The sequence below is a fragment of the Symsagittifera roscoffensis genome, chromosome 1 (assembly GCF_963678635.1).
Source record: "Symsagittifera roscoffensis chromosome 1, txSymRosc1.1, whole genome shotgun sequence".
In the NCBI taxonomy this organism is placed as follows: Eukaryota; Metazoa; Xenacoelomorpha; order Acoela; family Convolutidae; genus Symsagittifera; species Symsagittifera roscoffensis.
In genome coordinates this window covers 14145830-14169652 of record NC_087062.1, presented here as the reverse complement: position 1 = coordinate 14169652, position 23823 = coordinate 14145830, and the positions used below count along the sequence as shown (strand labels likewise).

Sequence of the window (23823 nt, the reverse complement as noted above, 5' to 3'; positions counted from 1 at the left end):
AGACCAATGAGAACCGCTGTTGTGTCCCTGCTTAAGATTTTCATGCAAATTTTTTGGCTATTTTTCTGGGCTGGGTAATGTCGCCACACCCTCAAACAACGAGCACGGATCATGGTGGGCCTCGAACATCCGACCTTTTGATTGAGAGGCGGAGACGTCACCTCTTCATTGCCGCTTTTTAGTTGCTTGGCGAATCGCAATAAACTTTTTGCTACAAAACTTCTAAGCCAAAGTTATTTTTTAGTTTTGAAAGTTTTGCAACGTAAAATTTGTTATTCGCTGACTTCAACGACCGGAACCAGTCATATATTACTATAGGTGGCAGATTGTAGTTAAACACCCGCACCGAGCCTTCATGGATTCTAACCAATTATAAGGGAGTCTAAACAATTATAATGGATTCCCGAGACAAAATTAATCCATTACAGATGTAAAACTAAAGAGGGGGGCGGTAAACTGGGGATGTCAATCATTAACGCCCTCCCCAAAGTAAACGGGACGGGAGGGAAGGTAAAGTAAACTGGGGAGGGGGTAAAGTAAACTGGGGAGGGGGAAAGTTTAACGTGAAATGTAACATTTTATGAAACGTACGTAGCAACTGCACTAAACAGCAAATCAGATAATTTTTTTTAAAAATGTAAATTGCATGAATAACGTCTCGAAAAGATCCATTATAATCGATTATAATGGATTATATTGGCATAATAAATATTAAGATTATGATCCATTTTTAATTTTTGATTGTAATGCGTTATACTGACATGAAAAATATTATGATTTTAGTCCCTTTTTATTGAAATATAATTGATTATCTTGGAAATTTATAGATACTGACCATATCACGACACTGTAATCAAGAATGATCCATGGGCTTTCAGTGCGGGTAGCTGGATGGTTCTTTGTTATACTTCAAACTGTTTATGTGATGTATTTCATAGTCAAATTTTTTGGCAAAAGAAGTGTAAAACTTCATTTTTTCGAACAACAATTCGCCTGGCTGAGTAACGTATATACCAAAACTATCTTAGCAGCATGTACCATTGATTGAAAATAAAAGGACTTTATTATGCATAAGAGCTCTCAAATGTAACACATGCACTACTCAGACATTTCTCATAACTACCACCACCTATTGTAACATATCACCCAGCAATCTTTAATTGTCCTTTTTGAAATTTAAATATATGAATCGAATCACACACGCCATATAATCAACGCTAGAGATTTTGTTGCGAAGTTAGGAAAACTTGTTTGGAAGTTATTGGCCCGATCGCGTCACTGAAGATCACAGGAAAGATATATGGTTTAGCTATTATTTTTTCATCTTAAATTTGACTACCACAAAAAGTCTAAAGGAAGATAAGTGTAAAATCATATTGGAGCCTTATTGGTCGTAATTTGGTTTCCAAAAAAATGTCAAAAATGTCACAATTTTGGTTTGAATTTTTCCATTTTTCAGATTAATTGGAATTAAGGCACTCTAAAAAATGAAACCTTGCTACTTTCCTAAATCGAATTTTAAACGGAATGTAAGCCAAAAAAAATTTCAATGTCATCAAACAATTTCTCATCAAAATTAAACCTGTTGATAACGCTACAACTTTAAGCCTAAAAAGAAACAAAAATTGCACGATCGTCCCAGATCATAAGTTGAAATAGGGAATTAAACATAAATTTTAAATTGAGAAAAGTGAATCTGAAAAATCACATCTAAGTTCTAGCTTTGAGTTTTTGAGCGGAAATTGCCCCTCGATTGCAAGAAACAATTTGGAAGAAGTTGTATGCATCTATAAGACTTGCCGTATCTTGGTGAACTTTATAGAGTTCTAACTATAATTTAGTTTAATTCAGTTGTATTTTCTACCTAAAACCTCTAAAACAGTTCAAAAAACTTTTATTTTAAAAATCTTCAGTTCTCGAGCTTATTTTGCCGTCCAACCAGCTCATTTTGCCGCCTAAGCTTTGTTCACGGCAGCAAGTTGCGCGCAAAAGACCCTTTATTTGTACAAATTTGAAATTTTTGAAAAAAAAACTTGGTCTTTTTAAGAATCTTCATAAACCAACTTTATAAATAGCTGAAACTATAGGATAAAAAAATTCAATTGAAAAAATTACTTTGAAAATAAATAAAAAAAATGTAACTTGAGACTGCTTTGACAGGGTTTCCTAGCTTCAAAAAAATTATTCAACGCAATTTTTTGGTAAACATTTTCTGAAAACTGCCTAAAAACGCCTTTTTTAGCCTTTTTTTTCAAAAATTTGATTGCGGCAAAAAAATTGTGGTCAAATTAGGGTCTTTAAGTAATTTGGGAGAGCTTAGAAAATCAAATTGGTCGATCTAAGAAAAAGTCGACAACATTTTCAGAACCTTTTTTGAAAATCCGCCCCTCTCCTGTAGAAATTCCTAGACCCGCGCCTGAACAAAAACGCTAAAGTTCAAACTGCATTTTGTATTATGTTAGAAAAAAAAAGTTAAAAAGTGGTGTTTCAAAACGATTGTTTTCTCTAAACGCGGCAAAGTTTTTTTGTTTTTCAAGAACCGAGGAATGTGGTTCAGGCCCTTATGCAGGTCTTGATGAAATATATATTTTTTTCCTGAAGTCTTGAATTTTGTGTAGGCTCAAACTTAAGATTTCGCTAGTTGATATTTGTGTTTTTTTTTAAGTTTAATTCATTTCCTTCGGTAAAAAAGAAGGCAAACTCCACTGTCGAACAGCGAAAGTATAAGAGTTTACTTGCGTTCCTTGACTCTTTAGAACTGTCTGTTGGCTATGTTCCCCAATTAATGCAACAATATCACAAAGTTATATGTAAGGCCTCATTAATTTTATAGGGTATTTTATTTGCTCATAATACTTTTGTTTGGAAAAACAGTAGCGGGTTTGGGAGGGGGCTGGATGCCTCTCCCCTTTTTTCAGAAATTTGACCTGGTTATCACCCAAAGAGTCCCTCCTTTTTTTACGGTGTCCCACTCTTTAACCCCACGATATTTAACCCCCTATGTTTACTTTATAAACCCGTAACAAGATAACCCCACAACAATTTAACCCCTTTTATTGACAAGAATTCGTTTCAAATTAACTCCTTTTATTAAGTCCTTTTACACTCATAGTAGTTTTCCTATTAGGTGTAGTAATTGAGGCCTGAGAAGCCATTTTTAATTCACTTCATGCATTTGTGTGCTCAAAAATAATTGCATTTCGATTAGCTTAAAAAATAATCCCTCATTCAAGCATTTAAAACAGAGATAACCTGCATGGTGCTAATTGAAGGCAACAAAAGACGTTTGTGAGTTTTATAAAAAATCATACTGCCTATTTCTTTAACGATTTTTATACCATTCTATCAGATATAATGTTTGAAGCGTCCATTATTTTACTGTATCTTTGAAAGACAAACAAACACTAGTGGTATCAGGCCACGAGTATCAAGTATTACCTTGCAAAATCAAAACAAATACAAATTGGAACTGCTCGAAATATCAAACTCATAATATCATAATAGCCGCGCAACAGCAATTACGAATGGAGAAAACTTTTTTGAAACGAGGCGTGAATATAATCACGATATTTCCACGGGTAAACCTGATATTCGACTAGTTTCGAAAAACATCAAGGATCTGAGCGATAGTAACACCCCAACCGTCGCAGTCGCAACCGCAAATCAGACCATAACAGATGACATTGCCACTCAACTAGCTCTAGCAACCAAAGAAAATTTAGTTCGCACCGTACAACGAGTGCGCAAGCAACGGGAAGAAGTCTTATCAGTCTCCACAGCAACCAGAAGTTTTGAAATAACCGATTTTTAAAAAATTTTTTTTAAGATTTGACACTGAACAAAATGATCACGATAGGATTATTTTATTCGGCAACACTGAAATGCTACGTGTGCATGAAAAAACTTCTGGTTGGCTGAGGGAACTTTCAAAGTCACCCCGAAAATATTTTATCAATTTTACTCTATACATTTTAGGCTTTCAGGAATAGCCCCCGCTTGCATATATGCGTTCCTGCCAAATCAAACAGAAAAAACATACCACCTTCATTTAGAAACCCTAAAAATACTAACCCCTGATAGTATACCAGAAAAATTTTTGCTGGATTTTGAGCATGCCGCCATTCAAGCGATTTAAAAAAAATTTCAGAGTCCAAGCTGTCGGGATGTTTCTTTCATCTTTCATAAAGTTTTATGAGAAAAATCGAGGAGCTCAGATTGAAGAAGGTTACGAAACAAACTATGAATTCAGTGTAACACTTAAAATGTTAAGCTCACTGGCTTTTGAGAAAGAAGAAAAATAGAATTTCATACGATAAAATATTGGGGGAATTTCAAAAAGTATGCGATCGAACCATAAAAGAGTCGGAAAAAATTGCAGAGGTTGACGAGCTTTGCCTTTATTTTGGATCTAGCTACATAAAAAGTCTGGTCCCGAATCGAAGTTCTATTATCCCCTTCATTCGGCATGCGGCATCATCGGGTTTGGCCAGAACAACAAATGCTGTAGAGGGCTGGCATTATGACATACAGCTCTCTGGAAAGTGATCGCAAGTTTGCAAAAAGACGCTGCCGTCCAAAAACTTCATTTTTATAACGCATAGAATGGGCACCAATTTACAAAAAGGAAAAAATACCTGTTGCTCAACAAAAAAGTGCAGAATATTATGCATGTTTACAAAAACTTCAATTTTATAACGCCTAGAGTGGGTAATTATTTACAAAAAGGAAAAACTACCTGTTGCGCAACGAAAAAGTGCAGAATATTATGCATGTTTACGAAATGTTTACGAAAAAAAATGTTTACGTTGCAATCTTTTGAATATTGAATATGAACTTGAAATAAGTACTTGTTCTTTTGTTCTTCGTATATATTTTCAATTTAAAACCTTGTTTGTCAACTTTCTTGAGAAAAGGCGTCTCCTTGTAGCCTCCCGTAGACGTAAAAAATGCATTGACATGACTCGCATTTGAAAAATGCACTCTCTAGCAATTTAATCTCGGAACAATCGTTCCTTTGGATGGGACGTTAGGTTGGAACTAGGGGCTGGCGAACCTTTCCACATTGCGTTTTATGCAGACAAGTCAACAAAAATTGACAAAAAATAGATGCTTTGTAAAAATAAATAAGTTTTACTCAAAATGATCGGTATTTCAATTTAAAATGGTCTGCTTAGATCAAATTTTTGGTCAGAAAGTTTTCATTCCTTTTTTCATTTAGTTTCAGTCATTTATTTTTTATTGGCAGGAATTGTTTCAAGATTAAGTCCAGTTTCGGAAAAATCCTATCAGTTTTGTTAACTAATTTGAATCATGTCGGTCGGATTCGTTTTCAAGTTCATATCAAAATCTATAGTATCGGCAAGGTCATTTCTGATTGAATCTAAAACGCCTGTAGCAGCGTGCATGTTAATTCATTTTGGTTCCAAAAGTTTTTCGCAATTGAAGCTTTGATGTTTACCGACGATATGGTTCCGATTCCTTTTCAAGTAAATTTCACTTTGATTCTAACAACTGGTCTTAAAAAGGGGTTAAATTGTAGTGGGGTTATCTACTTTTGGTGTATTATGAGGGGGATAAGAGCAAGGGGGGTTAAAAACACGTGGTGATAAGCTTGGGAACCTTTTTTTACTATTACTAGTTCCAGTACTATTTTAAAAACATAAATTTTTTTTCGACCGACCCTAAAGTTTTTAAAAGCGCTCATTTATACTAATATTGCAGTGGGAGTTTTTGATCAAAACCTTGCGTCTTTTCGTGCTTTTTTTCAAAATCTTGCTCAAAATTATGATTTTTCAAGTAACTCAGGTAATGAATTTGATCGACATAAGAATACTGACAAAACTTTCGATAAATTTTTGAATTGAAAGCTCGAGAAAATCCTATATCCGCCCCTGTGGAAACGCCTATTTGAATTCTGAAGCTCCCTCGTCAGAAATGTCCAGCAAAAAATTTTTTAGCCATAAATAACACGTGCAAATCATTTTTCTTTGAAAATTGATGACAACACCATACTAAGCGTAAGTATTTGATGACTCACTTCGAAAGCCAAAAAAAATCAATTCGAGATAAATGTGGATTCTTTTTTGCGCAGTTGAAGGCATAACTAGCCACAGAATACGTTGATAATCAATCACAAACTTTGTAATCCTAAAACTCCATTGTTTGGCCTGATATCGCACCTCGGAGCGATAATGTAGCAAAATCACTTTTTCGATCATATTTCCTTAAAGTCTTTTTTAAATAGGTCATTTTGATAATTAAACATTACCTTAATTTGGTGGTTTTGCAACATAAATGAATCTGGACTAGTATTCATCTGATTCACACATTATAACTTTTTTTAACTAAAAAGCTGTCGCGTCGTCAGTAATTGAGCTGGCTCTTGTCTTCTTTCAGTCAATTAATGCGAACATTAAAGTGTACAGTTCATCGGTTTACCTTCAAGTCTGTCAACTGTGAATGCATCGATAATGATCGGTATCTAACACCAGCTGATTTGATGAGGCATACCAGGTGTATTAATTTTAATATCACTGAGTGCGCTGCATGAATCGCACGGTTGAATCTCTGGGGCTCTTGTAAAATCCAATTAGAAATGCAAAACTATTTGATCTTAAAACGTAATTTTGGCAGAACACAGAAGCATGAAGCTCAAAAAAATAAAAAATGACATAAAGTTCAAGATTCAGCGTTAGACCTCATGGTAGAAAATAAGATGATACTGTGTTGTGGCCATGCCTGTTTTCTGAGCCTTCCAGCTTTAGAAAAAAAAAACAATTCGGTAAGCATGAAATTACTCATTTAAAATCTTTAATTTCTTAGTTGTACATATCTCGATTCCTTTATGAAGACGGAAATGTGCCTGTCAGTATTTGTCCAATCAGTTCCAGTTCCATCTGCCTATATTTGGCCATGCCGTCTCCATTAACTGGACCCCTGAGGTCCAATCCTTGTGAAGCTCCTGGAATGGCACTCAAAGTGTTCAAGTATGGAGTTGAATTGGTGGTGATTATTCCGGTTCCGAACCAAGGATCCAGCTGTCCGTTGGTCCAGATGATGTTCGAGGCAGAGGATATTTTTGATCCCCAGTAGTTTATCTTGAACCATTGATACCTCTCCTGGCCTGAAAACTCTTCGAATTCTTTTTTGCAGAAGCTGAATAGCTCTTTTGTTGTCCATTCCAAGTTTGGGAACATTGAATTGCCGATGGAGCTCCCAATTACTAAATTAAACATCTTTTAAAAGTTAATGAAAAAATATCATAAAATGCGCCAGAAAATCTTCATCCAATGTAAATGCTAAACGGATTCAACTTCTTTGAGGACCAAAATACTCCCTTTTTGGACCAAAGAGCTTTTTATAGGTTAGAATTCCTGACTAAAAAGCTTCAAAGCGATATCTGAGTTGACCGCATTTGATTTGGTCTGACGATTTTACGCCCGTAGAAAAATCATTCCAACATCCTAATTTTTCTCTCTGAAATTATCTGCTGCGTCAAAAAAGAGATTCAATTTCCTTATAATATGCACCTTGCTGTAGCTCCCAGCATGTCTGAAAAGCCCATACATTTCCATTTTCATTCATTTCACATCCACTGGGATCTGGACAGAGCCTGAAGTATTTTGAGGGGTCAAAGCAGGTCAACTTGCTCTGCTGATAGAACCAAAAGGTCAAATCCACCAGAGCCTGAATATCTCTGTCAGTGTAGTACATAATACTAGAAGCAAACTGAACTGGGTTTGCGGGGTACATTCCGACAGCATAAGGGTTGTTATTTATAGCAAGCTTAGCAAAAACATTTCTGACAGTGAAGAGAAAAGTTTTGTAGTTCTTTTTATTGAGTCGGTCGCAGAGGTTGAATTGGTTCGAGATTACTTCATATCCCAGTGATCCGAAGTATGTTAGTTCATTCAATCCGTCGAAGGCACTTCTGATTTTCTGAACAACTTTGGGTCCAATCTAAAAAGCAACAAAACATTTTCCTTAACTTGATTTTTTGATCTAAGATGCTAACCAGATTGTATTCCAGCAGAAGACCATCATAGATCTATCAAAAACAAGTTTTTCATCGTTCTTTAAAGCGAACCAAGACTTTTCATTCTTCTTTTGCTCGTCAACATTGTAGAATTACTCATTATCGTTATCTCCTTTTTTAAATCTAGCAGGTTTTGCCTATTTAATGCATAGAAAAGGCTAATCAATTTTTATAGAACCTAATTTTTGGACCAAGAACACGTGAAACCATATTTCTCACCCCTGGAATCTGTTGATATGACTGAGTTACTCTCTTCCAGAACTGAGTCCTAGCCTGGAACTCGTCTGCCATTCGCACAGTCGCCCCAGAGGCCAGACTGCCACTGATTTCATTGGGGTATTTGAACCTCAAGTAGGCCGCCAAAGAACCACCGTAGAAACTTCCAAATGTTATCACCTGTCAATTATGATTTATAGTTCTATCAAAAACGATACGAGCATATTCCTTTTTATTCTCCGGAAACGTAAGAACTATGAAATAAAGGGGATCTCTTTATCTATTCTCCGCTTTGTAAAATAGGGATTCGTTATTGGTACAAAATTTTCATTTACAAGGATAGCAATTCGTTATTAGGTACCAAAGGGTGGATAGTTATAGAGATCCAGTATCAGGAATTTTGAAAAACATCAAAACTGTGAAATATATTTTTTTAAATATTTCATGTACCTTTCGAGAATTGACTTCATTAATTGAACTAGTATAAAAGTCAATTAGCCGAACATTCAAAACAAGTCAGTTAGCTGACTACCTTAGCGTCGCTCATTTGTGCGACTATCTTGTAGTAGTAGATGATCCTCATGTAGTCTGCCGCTGCTTGGTCCACTGTTAGAAACTGTCTGTGTTTTGGAGTAAGTCGGGATCCGTTGAATGGCTGAGATTCGCCGTAGAATCGGTGCTCGATGAAAATCGCCAGTGCCTAGAAGCATTTTTGATTTTAGGAAAAATAAGAACTAGTTAGTAAAAAAATCAGGAAATTCGAAAGAAAATAGCGCGCAAACTTTTTCCCAGAATTTTTCCTGAGTTCTCAGAATTTTGTCACTAACTCTTTGAAACGAAAGCAATTTCTTGAGTAAAAGACGTTATAGCTCACCCCATAATGCTTGGCTAGTTCCAAAACAAACCCAGATTTGTCAAAATTGTCTTCCAGATTTCCCTTTCCGCCTGCGTAGACAAAAATAGTGTGGTTCCTAGGATCGAGCTCCACACCTCCTTTTCCATTTTTCTCTCCTCCCTCCTTTTCAGCGCTGTTTGGTAGTGTCAATGGACACCAAGTGTCTATGACTATGTGTCTCTGATTGAAGAAGGCATCTGATTGGCTGGTTTTGTTGAAAACTAGGCCATAGTGGTCCACTAATTGAGCAAAGGAGGAAATACTGTAAGGAACAGATCTGAAAAAAAAACTAAAAATTTGCCAGTTAATATTTCTTTTGATTTTGAGGAACTAACCCCTGACACAATTTTAAAAAACCGCAACTATTCCTGCAGCAGAGAATTTAACAAAATTTGATGTCTGAAGCAGAACAAACAACTTAATTGGAAAAAACAAGCAGAGATCATTTCAAATCGAAAGTTTGAAATCTCAGAATTGGCACGAACTTCTTCTTGAAGCAATGTTTGTCTTGTTGTTATACCTTACCTCACCAACAAAATCATAAAACTCTAAATTAAAAATCAAAATACCTACAGCACTTCTGAGAAGCCACTTATCCAAATAAGACACCAAAAGACTGGATATTTCATCATTCACTCCAGTTATGAGAACCGCATATGAAAGTCGCTTATTTCATTTATCAATTCAAGAAGTTTCGTCATCTTGCCATTTTATGATTTGTTTGCGAATCTATGACAACATATTTATCGACAAAGTTGCTAAAATTTATGATATTGACCTTCACATCATTTGATTATAATGAATTGGTTAACAACTGGTTGGAAACCCTATGCTGTTTTGGTTTTTTAGTTGAGCCGGCAGCAAAGTCTGAAACGGTTTTTGTTTGCTAATTTATGATACCATTGAGCGCAAACTTTCAAAGTATGAAAGTTGTTGGGTCCGTAGAAAAATCATGCATAAAAATGGGACCCGCCATTTTTATGAAAAAAAAACATAAAATCATAAAAATAACAAGGAGCGCTGGTTGCTGTTCAAGTAGCACAGAATGTTCGGACCACATTCGTAAAAAATTACAAAATTTTTTTGTTCCGACCATTTGAAAAACGGGAAAAATTATGTGTTCGGGTGTGTTTCAGTTTTTTTCTTTTTCTTTTTGTTTTCCACGCAAAATCGAACGGCATTAAGAAATGTCCAAAAAATTTGTCCCATTATTGAGAAAAACAGTTTTAAAATTTTTTGTTTATAGTCTAATTTCAAGCAAATAATACGAGCGAGCAGGCTTGCAATAGTATATATTGGCTTTTTTCAGGCCGTCAAAACTTAGTTTTACTCAAGTAAAAATGTTTTTGGAGTTTTTTTAGCGTCATCAGCGTCCTGGAATCTGTTGATATGACTGAGTTACTCTCTTCTTGAACTGAGTCCTAGTCTGAAACTCGTCTGCTATTCGCACAGTCGCACCAGAGGCCAGACTGCCGCTGATTTCATTGGGGTTATTTGAATCTCAAGTAGACCGCAAAAGAACCACCGTAGAAACTTCCAAATTTTATCATTTGTTAATTATGGTTTATAGCTATAGCAAAAACGATACGAGCATATTCCTTTTTATTCTCCGGAAACGTAAAAACTATGAAATAAAGGGCATCTCTTTCTCTATTCTCGGTTTTGTAAAATAGATATTCGTTATTGGTACAAAGTTTTCATTTACAAGGATAGAAATTCGTTACTAGGTACCAAAGGGTGAATAGTTGAAAAAATTCATTACCAGGAACTCTGAAAAACATATGAAAACTGTGGAATATTTTTTTTCATGTAGTTTTCGAGAATTGACTTCATTAATTGAACTAGTATAAAAGTCAATTAGCCGAACATTTAAGACAGTTCAATTAGCTCACTACCTTAACATCGCTCATTTGAGCGACTATCTTGTAGTAGTGGATGATCCTCAAGTAGTCTGCCGCTGCTTGGTCCACTGTTAGAAATTGTCTGTGTTTTGGAGTAAGTCGGGATTCGTTGAATGGCTGAGATTTGCCGTAGAATTCAGAGCCTAGAAGATTATTTGATTTAAAAAAAAAATTCAATGTCACATTGGTTGTTCGATTTCGTGCAATACTTTTCTAGAAAAGGCTATTGGTATAGATGAAAAATGCGAATAGTAGCGCTAAATTGAGTGCAAATAACTTTAAATTGAAACTAATAAATTGAGTTTTGAGGGGTCAGTTTTTTATCATCAAGTTTTGTCTAATTTAGAAACGAATTATTCAGACCAGTTCTTCTCGACGCTGAAACTCAAGAAATTTTCTTTTTTATTTTGAAATTAGCATCGTTTTTTTGTATGGTGTGATCAAAGATTATAATAACGCATAAAAAGCAAATGAATTAGACATAAAGTGCTACAATTGTCTTCAAAAAATGAAACTGATGAAAAAAATATTTTTCTAAAAATTTTCCTAATTTTGTGCTCTAAAAGTTTTAATTTTGTATGAAAATTTTCATGGCCAAGAAAGCGCATAATGAAGCTTCTAAAACTAGCTTTCTTTCAGTAAAATCTTGTTTTTTAGCCTAAAAGCTGAATATTTTTATTTAATGAACGCCACTTGTTCGCTTTACTAGCTCGAAATTGGGCTAAGACTCAAAAATATTAAACCGGTATTTTCTCAACACTTAGAAATTTTTTAAATTCGTTCAAATCACGACTAAAATTCGATCTCGTCCGATGATTGTTTGTGGTTCTTCATTTTGTGTTTGGAAAAAGAAAAAAACTAAAACACTCCCGAATACAAAGTTCCCTCCTTATTTTTCAAATGCTCGGAACACAAGTGAGACAACTGAAGCCTTGGTACCTGCTTGTATCGACTTTTGAATCAAAGTTTCTCCACTTGTTTTAAATGGTAGGAACAAAATCAGTTGCAAAAACTGGCTACGAACCTTTTAAGGCACATGAATATTTTTTCAGGGACACATCTATATTTTTAGCGGCGACCCAATTATCATTTTTGTACAGTTTAACTTTGTCAAACACAGTCTTTTTTGTTTTCTGTGGATGAAATTTTTTTTAAATCAACAATTGATGTGTTTGTTTCTAGGAAGAGCAGCAGTCCAAAGACAGGATGGAGAGACGTGAACACGACAAGGCCGCTGCCCTGGAACATTCAGACTACCCTGGTTCAAATTCACTGGCAGCACCAGCAGGTAACTTTGCTAACCTTTTGCCTCTAAAAATTAATTAAATGTTTTACGATACTTCAAACTGAGATACTTCTTCGATACTTAGATATTTTTTCCAGTTACTTCTTAGATTACAATTCAAAAGTAAAATTCAATTGAAAACTGATAAAAAAAATTTTTAAGATTGCATTCGTACAAAGTTTCATTTATCAAATCTTCTGATATTTAACTTTATGATTTATTTCCGTTTCAGATGCAAACCGAGCGACAACACCCAGCAGACAAGCCAAACAAGAGAGTTCAGATGTAAGTTAAATTACATGAAAGCCAGAATGCTGAAAAAACATGGCAACAGGAATAGGGAGCTCTGGTCGTTCTTAAATTCGTATTGCATGACTGTTACAAAACAGCTTGAAATAATTGACTGTAGGGCGGATCTTGATTTTCTAGAGGGGGGGGGGGGGGGGTGCGAATTTTCAAAAAATTTCGAACATTTTGTTTATTTTTTAATCCAACCAAATTGATTTTTTGACCTCTCACAAAGCACTAAAAAGACCCTGTTTTGGCCGAATTTTCTGTGCCGCAGGCAAAATTTTGAAAAAAGAGGCCAGAAACGGCGTTTTAGGCACTTTTTGGAAAATGTTGACGACAAAATCGCGTTTTTCCAGCGCGCGCTCTCCGTCAAAATTAGTATATATTGGAAAATTTTAAGGTCAGTCAGCCAAAAATGGATAGCTCAATATAGCTCAAAATAGTACAAAGGGGGACCGTTTGGGTCGGCAGGGGTTCAAATCCCTGAGGGCAAGGGAAGGGAGGAGGGCATCCACCATCGCACCCCAACCCCCCTCCCCCTAAATCCACCTCTGATTGACTTGTTTCGAAACTAACTGGAAAGTAATGAAATGATACAATTTTAAAAAATACAAAGAAAATATCGTAAGTTTCGCTAATGATTCAAGAATGGATATAATTTTAAACTTGAAGAACTTAACTCTGAAAGTAGTCTTAATTATTTAGCAGAAAAAATCGGCGGGTTCAATGAGAAAAAAGAAAAAACTCAAGGTAATTTGGTCTCTGCACCAAACATACCACAAGCACACCATTGTAGCATTTTAGCATTGACTTAGTAGACCGTTGCTTATTTTTGCAAAGATGGTCGTAGTTTTTGTACAAAGTTTTGGCTTTTTGTTTAGGAGGGCGACGATGACGATGAAGATGATGCCGATGGAATTCCAGATGGTAAGAACACTTTTATTCAGTATTGCTCTATCTCAGCAACGATTGTACGATGGCTTGATTGAAATGACAAAACTTTAAAAATTGGTAAAGAGAGAACAAAATGGAAGCAGAAGATAATAGCTAGCAAAAACAAGCAAACCAAGTCTAGCTAGTTGCTGTGCAAGTAGCACAGAAAGTTCCGACTACAGTTAACTTATCGAATAAGCGGGAACTTTTTGTCAAAATTATTCCAAAGTACTTTTCGGAAGAACTAGTTATTAACAGAATAATTAACTTGAGAAACAAAACTTTAAAATACAAAACAACATTTTTTGATCGAGGAAATTTTTGTGTTTTAGAGCTCGCACGGAAAAATTTTCTGTCTATCATTGTGATCCGGCTATCGGAAACGTTTTTTGCTAAATAATAAGGAATAAAAATTATTTTGAGTTTAAAATATTCATAGGATTTGAAACTTCTTCTATCAAAATAGACAATTGGAAAAAATTGTTCATTAATGCAGGGGCGGATTTAGGGGGGGGGGGATTTAGGGGGGTTCAAATACTTGGGGGGGGGGGGTTTAAATCGCTGGGGGGGGGGAGGGGTTGGACGCCCTCTCTTCCCTCAGGGATTCGACTCCCTGCCGACCCCTTTGGTACTTTTAAGAAATCCAGTTTTGGCCGACCAACTTAAAAATTTTCCAAAGGCGCCTTTGGCGCAAATATACACTAATTTTGAGGGGGGGGGGGGGGAGCGCGCGCCGAAAAATCACAATTTTTCGGTCAAAATTTTCCAAAAAGTGCATAAAAAAGCCTTTTTTGGACTGTTTTTTTCAAAATTTTGCCTGCGGTGCAGAAAATTTGGCCAAAATAGGGACAAAACAGTGCTTTGGAAGAGCTCGAAAAATCAATTTGGTCGACCTAAAAAAAAGGTCGACAAAATTTTCGAAATTTTTTTGAAAATCCGCCCCCCCCCCCCCCTCGAGAAAATCCTAGATCCGCCCCTACATTATTGTAAGTTATTTGTTTTTAGTTCTTTGGAGTTCTTTGTCATTTTCCATCTGTCTGTGTGATAGTCTTGAAGTTAAAATTTTAGACACTTTTAGAACAGTTTAGACCAAAAACCGCGCCTTTTTATTCAGCACGCGGTCTACTTCAATATAAGGGTCAAATTTTTAGGGTCAATCAGGCAAAATGGATAACTCAAAAATGTACAAAGAGGGACCCTTTGGGTCAGCAAGGGGTCAAACACCAGAAGGAAGGCGTCTGCCCCTCCCACTCCCTGCATAGATGACGTTTAGTGGACTGATAACAACTGTTCTTTTTAGCTAAATACATCGAAAATGTCTCAAAATCTAATTTAATGCGAAATAGTTGTAGTAGCCTGTAAATTTCTACATATCTGAGAAAAAAAGGTCCAAAAAGTCAAAACCAGAAGCAAATTTTGTGGAGCACTAGAAACCTCACTAAGATCCTCAGCGAAAGATGAAAGATTTTTTGTTTTTAAAACCTCGAATGAAGAAAAACATGAGTAGTAGTATTACAAAAACTAGACTTCATCTACCCATGATTGATATTATTCATCAATTTGGATAAATTAGATCCGCTTAAATCCGAGGAAACCTTGTCATAAATAATTCAATAGCCAAGTAATTCTTGTCTGGAGTTGCTTCATTTGACATAAATCTGTTTATTTTTAAGAGTCTAAGCCCAGCGAGGGAATACACGTACTCTCGCTTGATTATGACGTCGATCTTCTAGACGAAGGTACTTTTCATAAAAAGAACATCAAGGAAATATAAAACAAATCTAGTTCATTATTCATTAGCTTGTTTTCAATTAAGCTCCTCATTTTTAGATTTAGAAATAATTCTGTTAATTCGTATATTTTTTAAGCCTGTATATGGAGGTATAAAATGGCATAGCACTAAAATACTATCTTTCATCTAATGACGTCATATCTTTCACTTTCAAAGCAGGTAGTTTTTGTCTTTTTTACTGAAGAAGAAACGAAACACGTTTTGGCCAATTTTTGCTCATTACTTGTGAACTACAATTTTCATATCAAATCTTCATTATTATGTTGATTTAGCTCTCATAAATCATATTTAAAAACAATGATTTTCATACCGTTTTGCATGAAAAGGTAGACTAGGTTCAAAAAATTTTATTGGTACCACCTGACAGCTTTTCCTCTCCTTTAATATCAGAATTAAATTTATAGCATGAAAGGAAGTCAATAGAAAAACGCTTCTTTTGTTTTTACCAAAAAAATGAATTAATGAGGGGTGGTGTCTTGCTTGGAAATTGTGAAACACAATTAATTTTTAATAAGAAATGGAAATAAAAAAAACAGTTTTGATTGAGCAAGTAAACTGTTTGTTGAAAACAAAGTCAATGAAAACAAGAAACATGGTTTTGAGTGATGAGCTCGACAAAGATCTGATGTAAGAAATAAATGTTTGGAAACTTATGAAAAAGTTGATGTTCTAACAAGATAAAGGTTCAGACCAATGTTAAGCTAGTGACTCGATGAATGAGAAAGTCGGCCATTAGAGAATTCGTCTTTAACAAACATCTTGTCTCAATTTAGATCCCCAGGCGCAGCTGGAGCGCATGAACATCATGTGGTGTTGCGGGCCCCTTTGCACAGTCGGCTGCTGTAAATGTTGCGGGCCAGTGGAGGCGAACAAGTGGTTCCCGGTGCAACTGGTCATCTACCGATGGGTTACTGACCCTGTTTTCGACATTGTGGTCACTCTGCTAATTGGAGTGAACACTCTCTTCCTCGCACTGGACTACCACAACATGCCGCAGACACTCAAAGAAGTGCTCGGTTGGGGCAACCAGGTCGGTGAAAGGACCCGTTTTTGTAATAAGAACCCTGACACCCGTATTGCACGTATTTCTGACTGTGAAAGTTTTTGTAAGATTTATCTTATTTAGAATCGATTAGTTTTTAGAAAACGCAGTGTCATGATGAATAATATGAAAATTGATCATTCTTGCAAAATTTTTCTTCAACTTGAAAAACACTTTTCTTAATGAAAAAATTGGAATGTGTTTCTGGGAAATTTGTTTGTATTTAGATCTTCACTGCCTTTTTCTGTGTGGAAGCACTTCTCAAAATCATCGCCATGGGCAAGGAGTACTTCAAGAACAAGTGGAACGCCTTCGACTTCGTTATAGTGCTATTCAGCATTGTCGAGATAATAGTGTCGGCTGTGTTTGACGACGCCGCTTTCGACGGCCTCACCATTCTACGAGTACTGCGACTCATGAGAGTATTCAAACTCGCCAGGTCTTGGGCAACTATGCGAATTCTGCTCGCCATCATTGGGTCTACTCTGAGTGCCTTGGGGAACTTGACTCTGATTCTCATCATAATCATTTATATCTTCGCCGTTATTGGGATGCAGCTGCTGGGCGAGGGATATACTACAGAGAAATGGGCAAACCTAACAACTATAGAGTAAGCTTTAGCGTAGAGTAGCAAAAAACCCATAATATATTCAATTTCAATTCATAATGAAATGTGTTTTCATATTGAATTTAAGGCGGCCATCAATTTGTTTGGTTATGTCTTGACAATTATGCCTGCGGCTCAATTTTAATGAAATCAACCAAAGCTACAAAAAACTTTGCAGTTATAACAAAAAATCTCTCAACAATCAAAATAAACACCCCTGCCCAATCCTTAAAAGCTATTAAGCTTGGTTCTGCATTTGAGTTTTCAGGCAATCAGAATCAACTTGGGTCGTTTAAAAAACATTGTCAAAAACACGTTGCGTTGATACATTTCAAGTGAAAAAATATAGGAGCTACTATCAACATATAATTTGGACATTATATTTTTTACTTTTTTTACTGAGAGTTATTAAGTTCTAATGCAATAGGCATATTCTATCACTACCTGAAAAAGTTGAGTGATAAGCGTTGATTAGGATCTCAAATTTAAGATCTTAAGACTTTTAGTGCTACATTATGATTACGGCTGACTTTGATTAAATATATTTTGACTAACATAATTCTACCTTTCACTGTATCAAAAAAAGGTTCTCTTTGACTCCTGATTCGAAACGCTTCCCATTGTAGGAACCTGCCGGCAGAGGTGCCTCGCTGGAACTTCAAAGACTTCTTCCACTCCTTCATGATGGTGTTCCGCATCCTCTGCGGAGAGTGGATCGAGGCACTGTTCGACTGTATGCGGGTCAACGGGGAACCCATGTGCATGATCATATTCATCACCACCCTCATAGTCGGAAACTTCCTCGTCCTAAATCTCTTCTTGGCCCTCCTTCTGAACAAGTTCGGCCAAGAGAATCTGAAGAAGCAGCGGCAGCAGCAGCAAAATACCAGACTGAAGGCGGGTTGGAAGAGGCTGCAAGGCTTGCTGAAGAAAAACACAAGGGTGCAGCCTCGGTTCTTAGATGTACTCAATGCTGCCAAAACAGGCGAAGAGGGTAAAGTTTTTAAAGTTTTTCGCATAGCTTGCCCAAAACTGTGATCATAAAAGCTCAGCTAACAATCGCTATTTGTTATTCGCAAAATTCTGCGTATTGTGATTAACGCATAAAATTGTAATTTGAAAATTAAGGTGTTGGAATTAAGGTGGGGGTGGCGGGGTTGAAAAAGTCAAAAAGTAGAAAATTGTTTCTGTTTTTTTTTAGAAGAAGACCAGGCCAACATCAGTCCCTTGTTGCGAGCCCTCCGGCAGGCCAAAGCGGAGGGCAAACTAGCCGAAGTGCAGGATCAACTCGAGGCAGAATTCCAGCAACTAAAGAAACAGATGGCGCCCAAGATAGTAATCAACTCCCCCTCCAGTCAACAGGCCAATGGGCAGCTCTCGGATGGGGGAGGGGGAGCTGCGTTGTCAAATGGGGACGTGCAAAGCAATGGACATGCTGTCCAGGCATTCAGAGATCAAGAAACTCAAGATGCATTCGACTTGCTAGAAGAGATGTCTAAAAATGAAAAAGGTTAGATTGCACAGAGCAATGAAGTTTTATTTAAAAAAACAACGTATCATCCGAAACCATTTGAAAAATTTCGACAACGAAAACAATTCGAAATGGAAATCAGCTCTCACATAAAGTGAAGACAACAAACTTTCGAAAAATACAGATACTTTTTTTATAATCGAAACTTGAAAAGACTAAAATAGAGAAAAATCTAATGAAGATACCTTAAGGTTCCAGAGACAATTTTTTTTGAATTTGAAAGTGAAAATGAAAAGAGTGTTCGTCTCCATTTCTTTTGGAACTTAACACTCGTAAAGTTAAGCGCGATTTTCTATACAACCTTGGAAACAAAAAAAAGCTAACATATTTTTCCAGGGGCAGTTTTTATCGTTCAGTATCAAAACAGTGAATTATGATTTTGGCAGGTGCAACAAAAGGTCAACCGCGTGACGACAACCGGTTTTCTCCCATCAAAGCCAAAGCACTGATAGACCGGAAGTCCGGCAAGACGGTGCTCAAATTCTCAGACGACGCCAAGGACTCACACGGGAACGGGGCGAAAACAGAGCCCAAAACTGACACAAAGAAGAAGAAAAGTAAGATTAGCTCGGGCATATTTTTATAGTCTTTGTTACGGTATTTTTTATCTTGATAGAACTCTGCTTTTCGTTATGCACTTCTTTACATTCGAGTTTTCAGTTTACGGGTGCCTTTTTTAAGCAATATAAATATCTTTTAGTTGCCGCCAAAAGTTTCCGAGGGCAACATGCTAAAATGTAAAACAAGGGCAAATCATCTACGTAAAATACTCAACACTTGTTAAGGCTACTGACGCCAGCACGCTTAAGGTCTTCAGCCTGAAATATTTCACCCCCCCCCATCATGCTGGTTTCCTTCTTATATTTTTTCACATCTAGCAAACTAGACTCAACATTTTTTGTATCTTTTACATGAAATAAGTCAATCAACTATGATAAGCAAGATAAGTATGTTTGGGCTGATTCTTACTGTAAGACGATCTACGCAAGCGGTTCAACTCGATAAGTGTCATGACCAACAATCAGACAGATTTCTAACTGCCGGCTGTTTCTTCTTTGTAAAAAGAGGCACTACTTCAAAACTTCGCTCTGACGATAGCAAAATTATTTACAACCGCAGAAAGGTAACTGATACTAAAATCAAAAAACAACCGGTTTTCTCCTATCAAAGGGACACCTGAAATCGAATCTGTGGATCCAATGGTATTTCCGGGGCAGTTGTAAACTTACTAAAGTGTCATTTTATGAATTTTTGAATTTTTTACTGGTTGAAAACTATTAATTATTTATTATTCATTAACTGATGAACACCTTTTAAAGCTCACTAAGGAACGGGTCCTCTACATGTTACTGTGTAATTTGGAATTTCAACTTAACCTTCTCACCCCATTTTGAAGACGCGTGGCAGCATCTAATTTGCTGCGTCAGAAATCTCTCTACGTCTTCATTGGATCCAAAACACTAACAAATTAGTTTACCAACACTGTTTGATGCGGATTCGAATAGTCGAAAAGTTCATGAATACACAATCTATCACGTTTTTTTTCGTCTCTCCCAATTTAAAATGAAGCTCTAGCCCCCTACTTACTGACTCCTAGGACCAATTTTTGCCAGAATTCCCCCAAAATGTAGCCCATTATCAGCAGTCCCGTCAACTCAATGGAAGTTTGATCAACAAGTACCAAATAACATATGGAAACGCCTGATTACCGTTAGATGAGGACATCTGAAAAGCAAAAAAAAATTATGCAAGCAAACTACACGGTTTGACCAAAAATGCTAGTCATGCAATTCTCATATAAGGCCCATACATTCATAAATTTGAAAAAATTCCCTGAAAACAGTATGATTAACATTCTCGCATTTATAAGAATTGTGTAACATTTTTGCTCCGACCATTGAAAACGGGGAGGAACTTTGTATTCGGGTGTGTTTTAGTTTTTTTTCTTTTTGTTGTCCACGCAAAGTCAGCTACCACAAATAATCACCGGACTCGGTTGAGTGATATATCATATTAAATCCCTTACAGCCGTGCTTCGAAACACATAAGAGTTTTCAAAAAAATCCCCAGTGTCGAGAAAAATTGGTGTGAATTTTTTCATTTTTCGTCTTTTTTCGAGCAAATAAAGCAAGCGAGCAGTCATGCAACAGCTTAATTGTGCCTTTAAAAATGCCTAAAAAATTAGTTTTAAGCAAGTAAAATTATTTTTTGGAATTTTAAAATTCCATTTTGAGAACCGAAAGTTTCAGAAAAGTTCAAACATTTTTTGCAAAATAAACTGAAAAAAAAAAATTGAATTTTTCTAAATTAAAAAAAAAAATTTTTTTGAGTCATTTGTCCAATTAGCCTGTATTACTATAAATTCCGAAGATGCCTAAATTATAGTTTTACTATAAAAAAACTAAACTAAATTGAAAAAAAAACTTTTCTGTAGTTTTTAAGGTCGGAACATTCTGTGCTACTTGCACAGTAACCGGCTATCCTTTTTTCAGAATGAAAATGTTTGATCATACTGAAGAATGTACGACTAACATTTTATCATAAATGGTAATTATATGCCTGAAATTTCATCTTGAATAGGAAATGTATGACTAAGATTTTATGCAAAAAAAAGCATTAAAGTCTTTACAGAACGCTTGGGAAAACAAAAAAAAATAGACTAATTTTGATTATAACAAAATGAAATGAAAGTATAAGATGAAAATATCCGTCTTAAAGCATATTTAGGCAAACAGATTAAGTAATTTAACGCACCAATTTAAGCGCCTATGAATCAAAGAATTGAATTAGCGGTCAGCAGAATGAACTAGAAAAATCTCTAATTCAATTTTTGCGAAAATTGAGTTTTTAAAAAAAAAATTGCTGATTTTCGAAAAAGCCGGAAGTACTTCATTTTCAATTTGAAGTTATCTGCATCTTATTTTTAGAAAACGAGGACGAAGAGGAAGAAAAACCTCTGGAGGACTGTTTTGGCAGTTTGATCACGACTCGGCTGTCCTCCTCGTGCGGGAAGTGGTGTGGCAACAGTTTGGCGGGCAGGGGCTGGACCAGATTCCGCAGACTCTGCTTCCGAATTGTTGACCACAGAGTGTTCGAGTGGTTTATCCTCGTAATCATCCTCGTCAGCAGCATATCACTCGTGAGATCCGAAAAACTTTTTCTGCTCTTTTTTTTCGGATTGATTTAGGAATAGATCCCGGCAGCCAACTTCATCCGTACAGAGAACTTAATCAACGGTAAAGCTTGCATCAATTAAGTGCCCAGTTAATTAACTCTTCACTTCTTACAGTAAAGAGGGGATTTTCAAAGAGTTCCACTCATGTTGTCATTGCAAATCTTTCTCGCAAAATTCCCTGCAGCTAATTTTTGAACGAAAAACGAGCAAAAGGGAAACTTTTCTGCATGTTTTTTTATCTGTATTTTTCGGCTTATTTTTGCGCTGTTAACATGCTTGAAACTGTTTCAGGCTTTCGAAGACATCTACTTGAGTCAAAGGCCAGTCATGGAGGATACATTAAACATCATGAACTACGCGTTTGTTGGCATCTTTACCATCGAGATGTTACTCAAATGGTTCGGACTCGGATTCAAGGTAAAAACGACAAGCAGAAAAGATTCATTTACATGAAACTTGATAACTTAATTCTTTTCTAGGAACTCTCAAAAAGGTCTTCCTGACATTCAATTGGTTGACTTTCGATCTACGAGCCAACTTCCTGTTTCATTTACGCTTTATTAGAAATTTTTGCAAAACGCTAGTCATCCAATTTCCGTTTTGTGAATCTAGCATTTTACACGTCCAGATTTTTTTCCCATTGTGAAATTGTGTGACTAGCATTTTTTGCAGTGTGAAGCTGTGTGACTAGCATTTTTTGTAGTATGAAATTGTGTGCCAAGCGTTGTCTTATTATGTCAAAACTAACAAGCTATTTGAGTTTTGCTTTAGGTTTTTGTGTGCAGTTTGAAACAACAAGACTGCTGGTATCAGGGCAAAGCCCTGAATATTTCGACTGCCATTTAATTGGTCTCGAATAGTTTTCGGGATATTAACTATTGGCAAAACTATGAATTTTAGGCTGAACACATTAAAATTTAAGTGTTTCAATTTGAGTCGTGTATGGAATTAATAAAAACCAATTGGCTGCCTCAATTCAATTTGGAACGATTTTGCAGTGTGGGATAAATCTCCACGCAGGTAAATTTTAAAATGAGCAGGTAAAATATAAAACTGGTCTGAGCAAAAAAAACTCGGAACAATAAGTCGGAACAATAACCAAAGACTTTCTCATATGAGAAAACCAACAGGTTCAGTGTCAACAATCCCACAGATAAACTGCATTTGGCGACTCACAGTGTAATTTATGTTCCAATTTCACACATAATTGTATCGAACTTTGTAATTTTTGTGTACGTCTAAATTGCTTTTTTTGAAAAATTGAGTGTTTTTAAATCGCGGCCTTATTTTTGACAGACCTTAAAAAAATCTTAAGATACAGAACAAAAACACAAATCTGGCTTCACACAAAAGACAAGTTCTAGTCATTTTTTTGCAAAAAGATTTTGCCTGGACTATGTTATAGACAAAAAAATCAAATTTTGCAGTCATTATTTTTTTTTCAAAATTTGTTTGTCTGTACTCTAAAATGATTTTGCGACTAGAAAAAAATGAACTAAGCTAATTTTTCCCTCAATTTTGGATTGTTTTTGAAAAACACTGGTAAAAATTTTCATAGTATGAAATTTTAATTACAACTAACTTTTCAATGAAAAAAAATGTAACCAATTTTCAGGAAATTTTGATTTTCAAAATCAATTTCAATTCCATTAGATAGGGGTATCAGTTCAAAAAAACCACAGTTTTAGCTTATAACTTTTTGTTGATGCTAAAGAAAACTCTATTTTTAAAAATGCTAGTCATTCAATTTTCATAGTATAAAATTGTATGACTAGCGTTTTGTCATTAGCTCCATTTGTGAAATTGTATGACTAGTCTTTCCCTTGTGCGGAGGTCAACCCGTTAATCTTTGATATGAAAGAGAAGTCCAAAAAAGTTCGCGCAAGAATCTTTTATGTACATACAGTCAAAAATTGTCGTGAATCTTTTAGTGATGTCGTGAATTTTCTATTGCAGTGTTCTTTTTAAGAATTTTGATCGTAGTGAATACTCTTATACAGGTGTTGGTGACTTTTTATTCAGTTTTTTTTCAGAAAGAAGTCTTATAATTTGCTCACACTTAAATTTAATTTTTCGTGGCTAGAAATTCACAGAGTTGTAAGGCCATCTATTTTTTTCTT

At 35.8% G+C, this 23823-nt stretch overlaps 2 protein-coding genes across 4 annotated transcripts in view; one reads left to right on the top strand and one right to left on the bottom strand.

Annotated features, from left to right (window-relative positions):
- Window positions 1-23823, top strand: part of LOC134838613 (sodium channel protein 1 brain-like) — a 54046-nt gene that overhangs the window by 18983 nt on the left and 11240 nt on the right. For 2 of the 3 annotated variants that reach the window (XM_063854119.1, XM_063854111.1), the window contains exons 7-17: window positions 12230-12335; window positions 12565-12617; window positions 13329-13373; window positions 13505-13550; window positions 16122-16378; window positions 16618-17000; window positions 17624-17991; window positions 18199-18507; window positions 18915-19085; window positions 21456-21667; window positions 21995-22120. In XM_063854119.1, the coding sequence (XP_063710189.1) occupies window positions 12230-12335; window positions 12565-12617; window positions 13329-13373; window positions 13505-13550; window positions 16122-16378; window positions 16618-17000; window positions 17624-17991; window positions 18199-18507; window positions 18915-19085; window positions 21456-21667; window positions 21995-22120 (2076 nt within the window). The remainder of the gene's footprint in view (window positions 1-12229; window positions 12336-12564; window positions 12618-13328; window positions 13374-13504; window positions 13551-16121; window positions 16379-16617; window positions 17001-17623; window positions 17992-18198; window positions 18508-18914; window positions 19086-21455; window positions 21668-21994; window positions 22121-23823) is intronic. The other variant, XM_063854149.1, reaches the window with a different exon arrangement.
- Window positions 6778-9862, bottom strand: LOC134838980 (dipeptidyl peptidase 2-like). The gene is made up of 6 exons (XM_063854389.1): window positions 9720-9862; window positions 9126-9423; window positions 8784-8951; window positions 8255-8431; window positions 7530-7959; window positions 6778-7222 (listed from the first exon to the last, which is right to left on the bottom strand). Exons 1-6 carry the CDS (start codon window positions 9776-9778, stop codon window positions 6843-6845), a joined length of 1512 nt encoding a protein of 503 aa, XP_063710459.1. The 5' UTR covers window positions 9779-9862; the 3' UTR covers window positions 6778-6842.

What these genes read in the sequence shown, in the direction of transcription:
- LOC134838980 (XM_063854389.1), bottom strand. Translation starts at nt 9,778, where the DNA reads ATGATGAAATATCCAGTCTTTTGGTGTCTTATTTGGATAAGTGGCTTC. An exon ending in AGTGGCTTCTCAGAAGTGCT is followed by an intron (nt 9,424 to 9,719) that starts GTAGGTATTTTG and finishes TTTTTTTTTCAG; the next exon opens with ATCTGTTCCTTACAGTATTT. An exon ending in AACTAGCCAAGCATTATGGG is followed by an intron (nt 8,952 to 9,125) that starts GTGAGCTATAAC and finishes AAATGCTTCTAG; the next exon opens with GCACTGGCGATTTTCATCGA.